This window comes from Arvicola amphibius, chromosome 11, assembly GCF_903992535.2.
Source record: "Arvicola amphibius chromosome 11, mArvAmp1.2, whole genome shotgun sequence".
Taxonomy (NCBI): domain Eukaryota; kingdom Metazoa; phylum Chordata; class Mammalia; order Rodentia; family Cricetidae; genus Arvicola; species Arvicola amphibius.
The window spans coordinates 81721066-81735426 of NC_052057.2; the positions used below are offsets into that span (position 1 = coordinate 81721066).

Here is a 14361-nt window from a genome sequence, read left to right on the forward strand (position 1 = left end):
TTAATTTAGTGGCAAATTAGTAAAGATGGGGGATAGTCTGTAATCTGTCCTCGAGTTATAACAGTTTTAATTCCGTAAGTGGTGCTACGGATGTTTGGTGACTGAAACAGCTTAGCCAGAAGCCTTTGAATCTGTTCTATTTCGTGTGCATGGAAATCACTTCCATGTCCTGCAAAAGGAAATTCCGATTGAGTAGATCCTGGCAATTGTTTCTGGAAAGCTTCCATGCAGATGGCTGCTGTTTACCGGATGCCCTTTAGTAGCCAGCTCCTGCAGGCTGGCTAATCTTTGTGTGTATTTTTGCAAAGAAGAATTAACAGGGAAAAGAAACAAAGATGGCTTCTGATTTCACATTAAAGACCTCTCCTCAGTACAGTACACACATATATATTATTAATTAGTTAAAAAAAAGAAATCATGAATTTGAAGGAGAGCGTGTAGAGATGTATGAAGGGGTTATATGGAGGGAAGGAAGAGATGTTGTAACTATATTATAAACTCAAAAATAAAATTTAAAATATCTATCATTATAATTGAGATATAGTTTAAGATGACTTATAAACTCTAAGATGTCTGTGAAAGCCTCAAAGTAGCTTTTAAAAATGACAAAAGAAATTAGAATTTTCTCTTACCTAGGACCAGCTCAGATAAAGTTTTTGAAAACCTAATTTGGTCACTTTGAGAGAGGCAGTAGCAGTCAAAATATACTTAAAATCCTTAAAATGTTTGTTTTTATATATATTCGCATATATAAAATATATCAAGAAGTACAGTTATAAGTTATTCTGTGGAATAAAGAATGTAGTATCTCAAGAAAGATACTACTGTAGAAAAAGTACCTATTCTAGAGTAAGAGTAGTTATTTCTTTTTTTTTTTTTTTTTTTTTTTTTTTTTTGGTTTTTCGAGACAGGGTTTCTCTGTAGCTTTGGAGCCTGTCCTGGAACTAGCTCTTGTAGACCAGGCTGGTCTCGAACTCACAGAGATCCGCCTGCCTCTGCCTCCCGAGTGCTGGGATTAAAGGCGTGCGCCACCACTGCCCGGCTGAGTAGTTATTTCTTAATTATACCCTCAAGAAATAAGTAGCATTTTTTTCTTTTAATAGACAAAGATTTTGAGAATAAAAAAAAGGTGGGTGTAATGATAGGAAACAAAGATTGCCACTGGGAATGGAGACAGCAGTTGATAGTTGGTGACATGAAATCCCTCCAGGAGTATCAGCAGGATATGGAAGCTGGGGAGTATGCTGAAGTCACTGAGAGTCAGAGAAGCAATAGGAAGCTAGTGGCTGCCAAATGCCCCTCACTTAGTCCTTACCACCTCAACTCCACCCAACACCACCCCAACCCCACCCAAACCCCACCTAACCCTCACCCAGCTCTAGTCCAACCCCATCCGACCCTATTCAACTCTCACCCAGTCCCCACCCAACACCACCGCAACCCCACCCAAGCCCCACCTAACCCTCACCCAGCTCCAGTCCAACCCCATCTGACCCTATTCAACTCTATCCAACCCTCACCCAGTTCCAGCCCAACCCCATCCAGTCCTCACCCAAGCTTCCACCCCCAACTCAGCGCTGAAAGCACCAGGGGTGGGCACTGCTTGTGGTTTGTGCTCTGCTGTGGTTTGCTGTTTAGAATCTGTCTCTGCAGTCTTGGGCACTCTGAAGATGTTCAGCAGAGATGTCATGAAGCTGAATGATTATCTCACATCTGATTTGTATATTTAATGACATTGTAGCACAATAGAAAGTGAATCATATTTGTTAAGAGTTTTTCTATCAGGGAGGTGGCTAAGTTCCTGTATTAGCCTCATTGTCAGAGGGGTCACTCAACTATATGAATGGTTCTCATAGACTTAGATTTTTTTGTATATTTATGTTGAGATAGTTTTGCTGGATAGCTCAGGCTGTCATGGAACTCATTAGGTATCCCAGGTTGGCCTCAGATTCAAGGCAATACTCCTGCCTTAGGCTCCCGAGTGCTAGGATTTCAAGCCTGAGCCACCACACCATTCCCAGTTTTAGATTTAGGATTTTTTTGTTTCTTTGTGTGTGTGTGTGTGTGTGTGTGTGTGTGTGTGTGTGTGTGTGATGTATGTGTATGCAGGTGCATAAATAGTACATGCATGTAGAGGCCAGAAGTTGACATCAGGTGTCTCCCTCTATCAGTCTCTTTCATTGAACCTGTAGCTCACTGATTTAGCTAGACGGGCTTGTCAGCAATCTCTGGGGCACCTCCTGTCTTCATCTCTCTAACCTTGAGATTACAGGTGTGTGCCACCACGTTCAATTTTTTGTGTAAGGTTGGGTGCCGGGGCCGTGAATTCAGCTCCTTGTGCTTAGCAGGCATTTTACCATCTGAGCCATTGCCTAATCTCTAGACTCAGACTTTACTAAATGATGATTTTTGAGGCTTTGTTTTAATACTTTCTTTTAAGGACATTGAGCATATTTATGGAGAAGGCAATTATTTCTCTTTTTTCATAAGAGTAACCAAAACACAATAAAATTTATGGAAAACATAGAACAGCCCATATTCCGCATTTCTTTGTCCCTCTTTCTCCTTCTTTCTCTCTATGTGTGTATAATATTCATAATATATGTATATATATGCAAATAACATTATATTATAAGCATTTGTCTATGTTTTGCTGATCTGTTTCTTCAAGCTACTTAATCATCTCTTACTGAGTTAATAAGGTAGCTAAATATTGTTTCTTTAGGTTGTCCCTGATGTGTGGCCAAGTTTGCAATATATGTAGTCAAGTCAAAAGCAGAAATAGTTTTTATTCCTATTTTCTATTTTTTCTATTTGGAAGTATTTGTAGGTGGACTTTTCTGTCCTGCCAGTCAGTTCCCAAATAACCACACAGAGACTTGTTAATTATAAATGCTCAGCTTATAGCTTAGGCTTGTTACTAACTAGCTCTTACAGTTTAAATTAACCCATACTTCTTATCTATGCTCTACCATATGGTGGTACTTTTTTTCATCATGGCATAGTCATCTCCTGCTTCCTCTACTTCTTGGTGGTGACTCTACCCTCCTTCCCAGCATTCTCCCAGTTTGGCTCTCCTGCCTATAGCCGCTTTCTGCCTAGCTATTGGGCAGTTGGGTCTTTATTAAACCAATAAGAGCAACATATCTTCACAGTGTATGAAAGAATTATTCCACAGCAAGTATTTCTTGCTAAGTTTGCAGTTATGTCTAAATCTTGAAAGTGTTTGAGATATTTCTGATATTTCTGGTATATTTTTGTGATAAAGAGCTTCATACTGAGATAGTATTCTTCTAGTAGGTATATTTACAGAATATATTTAATTTAAGGAAGTCAAAATTGCTGGGTTAAAAAAACCAAGCAACAACCAAAACAAAAATCAAGTCATTGTATGCTCTTAGCTAAAGACCTAGGGAAAATTCTTACCTGGTGCCTTGTCCCTGGGGAGTCACTGTCACTGAATCATAGCCTTTACCAGTAGTTGAATCTACAGTGGTCTTGGAGCAGAGAGAGTACACCTTCTCCAGGCTACTGCCTTGAGAAGGATGTCTGGAAAAAGCAATATTCTAAAGGAAGTAGAACATTAAGAATGTCCCAATAAAAGCAGGTATCTTTGGAGACAGAGATTAGCAGGTCTATTGGCCTGTTCTCAGACCAACAACTTCATGGAGATGGAGTGTTTATTCATGAGGTGACTAAGATCACATGACTCAGGAAAAGATGTTTGGTGAAGGGTGCTATTAAGAAGCAAAAGAATTAACTATAATCTGGGAGAGAAAAAGCAGTAGGAAGTTCCCAACTGAATGCTTGTCTGTCACTTACTGTGACTTGTGGTTTGTAGGTGAACCTCCTTTGTGAATCTCCTTTCCCTCAGGGGTCATTGGCCATAGGCCCTTGAGGGCAAAGGGAGGAGAAGCAACAAGCATGGTTCAGAAGGCTGTGACTATAATGGAAAGAACTTTGGGTGGTGAGCTTCAGAGAGAGAGCTTATTGTATTTTCCAGGGGTAAGGTGTATAACGGCTCTAAAGGCTCTTAGAGTTATGGCTGGGAAGGGCTGATTGATCATAACACAGCACCAAATTATCATACAGGCAGGAGGAAAGAGTAACACTTATTTCCTGAGTCATACAGCGTTTTCAGTTTTCAGGGAGCTCTGTGAAGGGTCATCTGCCAAGTAATAGTAGGTATCAGAGCTTAGAAACACTCTCCAATGAAGGTTACACAAAGAGGCAGTCCTGCTGAAAAAGGGAGTTCTCCAATTTGCACCAAGTTCAGAGAGCTATCTGGACATGGTGGACTGCGACCTTAACATGGGGTTCTCAAGCACTACTGTCTTCTTCAGCCCGTAAACACTTTATCCACTGCGAATTGATTAGATAATGTGATATTGTTTAGGATTGAAAAGAGATTTACCACCATTGTTGTAGTTCAAAACATCAAAACATAAAGTGTTCAAAACATTCAGATTGTAATCTTAAAAGTTCATCCCTGAAAACATACATACAAGTAACATTATACAGGCTGAGGGTATATTTATATATTTAGGAATATACGTGTATCTACATATATGTATGCACTAATAGTTGAAAAAAGACATCATGAATTTGAAAGAGAGCAAGGAGGGCATGAGAAGGTTTGGAGAGAGAAAAGGGAAGGGAAATGACTTTTTTATCTCAAAAAATAAATAATTTTGAAAAAGTTCTTCAAGCTGCTGGATATGGAGTTGCTGCGTGTCAGACTCAGTACTCAGGAGGCAGAGGCAGGGGGATCTGTGATTCAAGGCTAGCTTGAGTTCTGGGACAGCTAGGTTACACAGATTTTCCAAAAGCAAGACTATAAAACCAACTCTTCTTTTAAGGATTTCATAATAGGAAATCAAAAAAGGATAACAGATTCTGAGTGAAGAGACAGAAGTGCATATCTCAGTAGATTTTTGTTGATCATGCACCAATTCTGAATTTTTAACTGGGTTAAAAAATGTATCTACCCCATCTTCCCCCCCCCCACCGCCCACCGATACCCCCAGTCATATCTGCCTCCCAAGCATTTATTCTCCAAGTGGCATGCATGAACATGGAGGAAGGAGAGATGGCTTGGGAAAGTGGTACGTGACTGTCCTACTTTGTTTTCTATTGTAATAAAACACAGACCAAAACCAACCTGAGGAAGAAAGTTTATTTTAGCTTACTGTTAGCAGCCACCATGGAAGGAAACCAAGGCAGGAATTTGTAAAGTAGGAACTGAAGCAGGAAAATGGAGGAGTGCTGCTTACTGACTTGCTCCCCATGGCTTGCTCAGCCTGTTTGCTTAAACTATCCAGAATGACCTGCCTGGAGATGGCACTGACATAGTAGGCTAGGTCCTCTCCTATCAAAAAAGTGCCCCCCAGACATGTCCACGGGACAGTCTTAGGGAGGCAGTTTGTCATTGAAGTTCTGTTTTCTGAGGTATGCATAGGTTTTCACTAAATTGACAGCACCCAAACAGCCCAATGACTGCTCATAAGACTGAAAATAGGTGATAGATGAATGTCGGGTTTGGGTTACACAGAGGCCAGAGAACGGTCTCATGAGAATGCAGTCATAATGTATAGGCATGGAAAGATGGCTCAATGGTTAAGACTACACACTTGCAGAAGACTCCAGTTCATTTCTTAGGGTCCCTGTAGGTTGGTTGGGTGGCTCATAACTCCCTGTATCTCCAGCTCCAGGGGAATATCACACCCTCTTCTGGTCACTGTGGGTCCTTGCACTCATGTCTTCGTGCCTTACATAGACACACACATATAGATGTAAAGCTAGAACTCAGAGGTTTGGTTTGGGTCAGAGAAACACATTTGTTACTTATCTGTATTTCTATAGCAATAGGGAGAAACTGACAAGGAGGAGATGAGAAGCAAAGGACCAAGCTACTAGATTTCCTCTTTCTATTTATCTTGCTAAAATTAGACTAAGTTGAATTGCTTTGAAAGTACATGGATTTCACTTTGAATGCTTATTCTTCCTTAGGTGTACTAACACAAAACTTTTTGCCTTTGTTCTTTGTAATTAGTTTTTGGGTGATGTTATGGTTGCACTGAGGTTTGTTCCCATGGAAATTCATGTTGAAGGTTGGTCTCCAGTATAGCATTGTTGAGAATTGGTGGAACTTTTAAGAGGCTTTTAGTACTCGAGGGATCAGTGCCTCCTCGTGGAAGTGAACTTTTCCTCTGTGGTCTGGACTGGGGACCATGAGCATTGGTTGCCCCCAGATGCGGCTGCTTGCCTGCATCAGTGGTAGCCTGGTTCAGATTCCAGCAGTCAGGGAGGTACACTAGTAGGAAGAACTAGTATTCCTGTGGAGTGTTGGCATTCTCCTTTGATTCCATTTGCATCCTGAAGATTTGCCACAGCCTTGAGCTTCTTGAAGGGAGATAGGTGTTTGTTTCTGATTGTGCAATGAGGGGAGACAGGCCTTGCTGGGTTCCCAGTATCTTAGTTTTTTGCCTCTTTCTTGTTTTCAGCCTCACCTGAGCTTTTTGTGGTCACTGCTAATCAGTTTCTCTGAAGGTTTACAGATAATTTGCTTTCCTCAAAACAACATTTTTCTGTACGTTCTGGAGATGAAGGCTGTCTTTTCTGTTTTATTAGGCTATTTACCTCAGCAGCATCTGCTTGGTTGGTTTGTTGGCTAAAAACATTTTAAAAAATTATTTACTAATGAACTTTAAATTTATACATCTTATTCACTTTAGTTTATCCATATATCCACAAAAATCCATTCAAACTGGATTTCAAAATGCAGTTAGCGTCCTTGGTCAGTCTGCTCTCTTAACCCAAAAGCCAAGAGCTTTGTTAATCATTTTCCTTTTAGTGACTGGAACACAGCATGCCCTCAGTAAATATCTGAAGGCTGAGTGGTAATTGAAAGAACTGAGTTTGAAGTTTGTGTTGTATTGGGAGGCTTAGAAAACAAAAAGACACTTTGGTTGTGTATGGAACTATAAAACATTAAAAAGCACAGTTTAATATTTTTTGTTTGTTTCTTCCTATTTGAATTGTTTCTCATCATAACCAAAAAAGCCCTAAGTCTAATTTAATTACTTTTAATAAGTTAATCTTATTGTTCAAGGAGTTAAATCTAGGGCCCTTTGCATGCTAGGGAAGGGCTCCAGTACTATCCTCCCAGACTTAGGGACATTATTTCAGACTTACTACTGCAGATCTGATAGTTGGTTGTTGAAACAGAATTTAAAATTTTGTGTTACATTTGCTTATTTAATTATATACAATTATATATATATACAAATATATATATGTATGTGTGTGTGTGTGTGTGTGTGTGTGTGTGTGTGTGAATCAGTTGTCTCTTACCAAATGGGTCCCAAAGACCCCATTCACATGGTCAGCTCAGAAGCAAGCACCTTTCCTCACTGAGCCATCTTGTCATCTCGGAAATGCAATTTAAATGGTTTTTTTTTTTTTTTTTTTTTTTTTTTGGTTTTTCGAGACAGGGTTTCTCTGTAGCTTTGGAGCCTGTCCTGGAGCTAGCTCTTGTAGACCAGGCTGGTCTCGAACTCACAAAGATCCGCCTGCCTCTGCCTCCCGAGTGCTGGGATTAAAGGCGTGCGCCACCGCAGCCCGGCGCAATTTAAATGTTTTAACACAGTTTGCCAAACCTGGTTTATTTAAGATTAAAATGCGTATTAGTCTACATCGCGTTTTCTCTGGAGGTAGGTCTGTACAACAGCAATTTATGTACTGCACCCAATCTGAACACTGCGCACGCAGGCTCTCTGAAGAGACTGACATGAAAATGGGGGGAAACTATGGTGATCTCTCTGCCTTTCCCGCTGCCCCCTTGGGGTTATGGACTTCGATAGTCACTAATTTCATGTAGCTCTTGGTCAAGGTTGATTTGCAATTTCAGGTGAATATGGGAGGTCATTTAAGATCTAGTAGGTAATGACCAAAATTAATCTGTAAAATGGGAGAAACAGCAAAATCAGTATTTCATGTAAACGGATGGCTATTTTTCTTATTTAAAAAAGAAATAAGGACATAGGACAGTGGGTTATAGATGGTAGGAAAATCATGATCTGGCGTGGGAACTGGGTCTTGGCTCTCTCTCACAAATGAGATCCCGTCTCTTCCATTCACACCCCATGAAACAGATGAATGAAATGTTGAGAATTACTCTTAAATATCAATGGCTAAATCTAAGGTCATATAATGTGTGAATGGAGTTTTGCTTTAATCTTCTGTGTATTAATTTTATTTTTTTTTACCCTTTAAGGGTTTGTTGAAGGAATCTTCCCAGAAACCCAGTCCTCTGTAACTAGAGCTTACCCCCGAGTTCAGAACAGCATAAGGGAGAAGCTGTGTCAGAATGTGGTTGATAGGATCGTAGATTAAGGAATCCCCCTACGGAAGATTGAGGGCTCCATAAATTGGTGAGAGATTGGGAGTAAGGATAAGTAAAAGGTGTACAAGTCTTTGAGAAATGAGAACCAAATATCTTTGTAAAATTTCTGAATATGTTCTGGATATTCAGGTACTCCCCCCCCCCCGCATTGTCCTTAATTCCATCATTATTACTTGGTTAGCATCTCCTGTCAAATTGCTAACAGACTATCAATTCAGTCTTTGGGAGAAGAAATAGAAGGCTGCATATCATAAAAATTATGCAAATGACATGCCTGCAGCTGAGGTCTGTGTTGATGTCCCTGGACCATGTTGCAATCAGGGCCCACGTGGAGGCGGGGGGTATGGGCCATAACTTGTTACTATGTTGGTATCCGAGCACTATGCCACTACTATAGCCAGGCTGATTTGGTTGGCCAGGGCTGTCAACTGAGGCCATATTGTTTGGATCAGAGCTGTGGCCGAGGGCCATGTCTGGGTTTGTGGCCCTGCCGAATCCAGGGCCTGGGTTGATGTCTGTGGCTCCTGAGACAGTCAAAGACTGTACCAGTGGGCTGGAGAGATGGCTCAGTGGTTAAGAGTATTGCCTACTCTTCCAAAGGTCCTGAGTTCAATTTCCGGCAACCACATGGTGGCTTACAACTATCTGTAATGAGGTCTGGTGCCCTCTTCTGGCCTGCAGAGATACACACAGACAGAATATTGTATACATAATAAATAAATAAATATTTTTTTTAAAAAAAGACTGTGCCAGTGCCCAGGGGCTGGGTCTGTGACCCTATCGCAGCCAGGGTCTGAGTTGATGTCTTGGGCTCCTGTTATCACTGCGGGCCATGCTGGTGACCAGGGTCTGGTTGGCTACCTTGAACCATGTCAGTGTCTGGGGACTGTACCTCACAGCTGGCGCTGTCACCTGGAGCCATGGAGACGTCCAGTACAGGCGACAACCTAGGACCATGTCTAGCAGAGATGGGGGTGTCAAGGATGGTGTCTATGGCTCCATTTGCCACTGGAGACTGTGTAGATGCCTGATGTCTAGCCAGCCACCTGGATCCATGTTGGTACCCAGGGGCCATGCTGATCAAAGGCGCCTGTGCTGCCACCAGTGCTGTGGTGGTGTCCGGACTGAGCTGCTGCTGAGGGCTATGTCTAGGTCCATGATCTTGCTGCAGTTGGAGTCTATGGTGATATCCATGGCCTGTGTTAGCACAGGGGTCATTTGGAACCGTGCTGTGTTGAGCCGGTCTCACCCTTCACTGACCTTAGGAGGGCTGGCTGGTCCTTTCCCTTGCTGGACATTACAACAGGCAAGCTGGCCCTACCCCTCAGGGAAGAGTTCACCCCCACTTGGGAAAGATGGCCCTACCCCTCACCATAGGTGTGCACCTCACCTGGGAAGCACACCCTGTGGTCCAGGATGCAGGTGAACTGAGCCTGAGGGCATGAGAGCAGGAGAGCTGACCCTGTCCCCAATTTGCCATGTGGTGGCATGGATGAGGGAAAGGTGCCCTCCTCCACCTATCCATTATCACCTGTGGCAGGTGAGAGAGCTTCCCTGGGGTCATGAGAGAAGGAGAGCTAGCCCTGACCCTTACTGACTGCAGTGTGTGAGAAAGCAGCATTTGCATTCCACCTGGGCAGCCAACTAGAGCTGACCCTCTTGTTGCTATGCAGGTGAGACAGCCCTGAAGGCATGAGAGTAACAGAGATACCTCCCATCTACCCTGTGGTGGCACAGGTGAGGGAAAGATGATGTCCCCTTCCATCCTTTGCTACCTGTGACAGATGAGGGAGCTGATCCTATTGTCAGGGTCTCAGGTGAGCCAACCCTGAGAGCAGGGGAGCTGAGCTGAGCAGACCTGACCCTCTTGTATGTCTCCTACAACAAGCAAAAGAGAGGGTACTGCATCTTGCCTTGACAAAACAGTAGAGCTGACCGTGGTGATAAGAGTGTGTGTGTGTGGGGGGGGGGCAGGATCTGAGGGTCCGAAAGCAGGAGAACTGGCCTTACTCCTTGCTGTAGGCTGCATTGGGTGAGCTAGCCGAGGCAGTGCAGGAGAGCTCTTCTGGGTAGTGAGGATGAGGGAAAATTAGCTAGCTAGCTGACCAACACTGAGATCTAGAACCAGGGCTATGAGTTATGGATCTCATCTATGAACTTTTGGAGCATGTAAAGGGGACAAACCTACAAATGCAAAACTGCAGGATCTCTAAGACACAGCATAACAACAACAGGATAGCAAAGAGAAGCCCCCATGAGAGCCCATTACCAGTGATGTAGCAGAAGCCAGCGGCCTTGAGCCAGACCAGTGACTCATGACAATAAACACAAGAGAAGATGAGTGGACTAAAGAATAAACTGTGACTCAACGGAGCACACTACAGCTTCCACAATGAGATTCTTCTTCTATATTTTTTGTTTTGCTTTGTTTAGTTTTGTTTTTTTCTTTTAAATGCTCTGTTTGGGGGAGTTGCAAGGACAGAGGACTGGGAGATGAGTGGGATCAAGGTGCATGATGTGCGATCCACAAAGAGTCAATAAAAATAAAGCACAAAATGGACAAGCTTAGAAGAAAAGAGAGAATATAAGAAAGAGCTTCGGAAAAATGACTCCTTTATCTGAAAGGCTTTTTTTTTTTCTAGTGTGTTTGGTGGGGAGTTCCTGGAGGGGAGATGGATATGAGCAATGATCTGAAGGGAGGAAAATGAGGAGATAGGAAGGGGGATGGAGGGAAGGAGGAAGAGGGGGAACAAGAAAGAGGCAGAGAGAAGAAAGGGGGAAGAAAAGCAAAGAACACTTTCAGATCTTAATTGAAAATCATCCCATTCTTACTTTTAAGGGCTGTCAAAACTAAACTGCGTTATTACCACATGTTAAGCTGGGAATTGAGGTTAAGTTATTTTTACCATCAAGCTTTATGCTAATGTAAAGATGGAATAAGAACCCATAGGAAAGAGCTGTTGAAACTTGTTCTCAGAGAAATAGCGAAATGTTTTTTTTCTTTTTTTTTTTTTTTTTTTTTTTTGGTTTTTCGAGACAGGGTTTCTCTGTAGCTTTGGAGCCTGTCCTGGAACTAGCTCTTGTAGACCAGGCTGGCCTCAAACTCACAGAGATCCGTCTGCCTCTGCCTCCCGAGTGCTGGGATTACAGGTGTGCGCCACCACCGCCCGGCTCGAAATGTTTTTTAATAGTGATTGGAAAGCTATGATGCTAATGTCATTTTTGAAGTTTACTTTTTAATATTTTTATTAATTCTTGTAGCCTTTCATACACTATATTCTGATTATATTCACCCCAGCTCCTTCTCTCAATTCACCACCTTTTCCCTATACCTCAAATTTTGTGTCTTCTTTATTTGATTCAATAAACCATTGAGGCCAATGTGTGCTGTCCATTTACTTCTGGATGTAGAACACAGAACCACACCATTAAAGAAAACTATTTACCCCCCAACAAAGGCTATCAGTTGCCCAGAGCTCCTCAGTTAGGAATGACGTCTCAGGAGCCCACTGCTACTCCCTGCTAGAATGTCGAGTGACTTTATCTTGTACAGGTCTTCTGCAGGCTTCCATAGGCGCTGAGAGTTTGTGAACACAGTGCACTTGCTACATCTAGGACAGTTTTTCTCAGGACCTCTCCAGCATATGACTCCTATAATCGTTCTGCCCCTTCTTCCTCAATGGTCTGAACCTTAGAGAGAGCTACTGCAATCTTTCAAAAAGCGTCAACCGTGGGTTTGAACTCCTGTCCTTGGTTCGTTACTGTATTTCAAGATCCATCTTTCTTTACATACAAATATTATAAAAATTCCATCATATTTAGTTAAGACAATGTAACGGTAATCTTTTATTGATGACTAGGTTAGAGAACACGGTTTTAGAGGCTTAGAAGGTAAAAGAGTGATCCTATAGGATGAAAGATTTAAAAAGTCAAATGTATCTATACCATACTGTTCTGAACTTGCTTAGACTCTTCTGACCACAGAAGCTAAGCAGAGATGTACAGTCTTTGCTGATACTCGGATGTTGTGACAGAACAGAGTGAAATGTATATACTAATCTCACTTCATGTTCCGTTTTGGGCTTATTTTCAGGCAAAAGGATTCCTGTAGAAGATGGAACTCTGTCCGTTTTCCAGAATGTGTATCCGAGCCCATCAGTGGAACCTGACCCTACAGTGCTGTACCGAAATGCCTGGAGAGAACCCACATTTCTGCCTGAAGCTTCTGTCCTCCTAACACCATGGTTGTCTCAGCGGTGTTGACTGCGTCCCATGCTGGGACATCCAACACGACATTTGTCGTTTATGAAAACTCCCATGTGAATATTACAACATCCCCACTATTCCAGCATCCCAGCCCTGGTCCTCTGATTAGATACAGTCTGGAAACCATGACCAGCACTGGATTTAGTTCCCTAGCAGTGAACAGCACAGCCATGACCCCAACACCAGCAGTTTTTAAGAGCCTAAACTTAGCTCTCCAGATCATCCTTTCGGCTATAATGATATTTATTCTGTTTGTGTCTTTTCTTGGCAACTTGGTTGTTTGCCTCATGGTCTACCAAAAAGCTGCTATGCGTTCTGCGATTAACATCCTTCTTGCCAGCCTGGCTTTTGCAGACATGCTGCTTGCTGTACTGAACATGCCATTTGCCCTGGTAACTATTCTTACCACCAGATGGATATTTGGGAAATTCTTCTGCAGGCTGTCTGCTATGTTTTTCTGGTTGTTTGTGATAGAGGGAGTTGCTATCCTGCTCATTATTAGCATTGATAGGTTTCTGATTATTGTCCAGAGGCAAGATAAGCTAAATCCATACCGGGCTAAGGTCCTTATTGCAGTTTCCTGGGCAACTGCTTTTTCCGTAGCTTTTCCTTTGGCTGTGGGAAATCCCGATTTGCAAATACCTTCCCGAGCCCCACAATGTGTGTTTGGGTACACAACTAATTCTGGATACCAGGCTTATGTGGTTTTGATCTCACTCATTTCTTTCTTTATACCTTTCCTGGTGATACTGTATTCGTTTATGGGCATCCTCAACACCCTTCGGCACAATGCCTTGCGGATTCACAGCTACCCAGAAGGAATATGCCTCAGCCAGGCCAGCAAACTTGGTCTCATGAGTCTGCAGAGACCCTTCCAAATGAGCATCGACATGGGCTTTAAGACACGTGCCTTCACCACCATCTTGATCCTCTTTGCTGTTTTCATCGTCTGTTGGGCCCCATTCACCACATACAGCCTTGTGGCGACCTTCAGCAAGCAATTCTACTATCAGCACAACTTCTTTGAGATTAGCACCTGGTTACTCTGGCTCTGCTACCTCAAGTCTGCATTGAACCCCCTGATATACTACTGGAGGATTAAGAAATTCCATGATGCCTGCTTGGACATGATGCCCAAGTCTTTCAAGTTCTTGCCACGCCTCCCCGGTCACACAAGGCGACGGATACGCCCCAGTGCTGTCTATGTGTGTGGGGAGCATCGGACGGTGTTGTGAATACTGGAACTCTGAGACATTTGGAGTTGTTACAGTTCTCCATTGACTGAATTTTTTTTCATATGGCTTCTAAACTTTTGTTGTTTTTTTCTATAGTGTGCGTGTGTGCCTGCGTGAATGCATGTATGTGTATGTGTGTGCTATAAAGAAAGAATGGTAAGTACTTTGATCCTGAAACCAAGAATATACTGCAAGAAAGTGGTCATATTTGTTACTTCTAGATTAAGAAAACTTTGGGGGGATGTTTGTTTAGTTGACTGGTTTTATTTTCGTAGCATGAATCAGGATTTTGTGCTTCATGGAGCCTGCAGTTAACTTGAATTGTAGGGTTTTTTTTTTTTTTTTTAATGCTGCTGAGGCAAGCTTGGTTGAGTGAATCAGTTCCTTTTCCTTTCCTTCAAGACACTGCTGCTCTTTGCCATTATATTGGAGTCGAGTCCCTAGGCATCTTAGTTG

The 14361-nt window shown here is 42.5% G+C and overlaps 1 protein-coding gene across 1 annotated transcript; it reads left to right on the forward strand.

Moving 5' to 3' along the window:
* The first annotated feature begins 12588 nt into the window (after positions 1-12588).
* On the forward strand, positions 12589-13905 carry Gpr63 (G protein-coupled receptor 63). The gene has a single exon (XM_038348399.1). It carries the CDS (start codon positions 12646-12648, stop codon positions 13903-13905), a length of 1260 nt encoding a protein of 419 aa, XP_038204327.1. The 5' UTR covers positions 12589-12645.
* The last annotated feature ends 456 nt before the right edge of the window (positions 13906-14361 follow it).

Coding starts and splice junctions, on each gene's coding strand:
- Gpr63 (XM_038348399.1), top strand. CDS start 12,646: ATGGTTGTCTCAGCGGTGTTGACTGCGTCCCATGCTGGGACATCCAAC.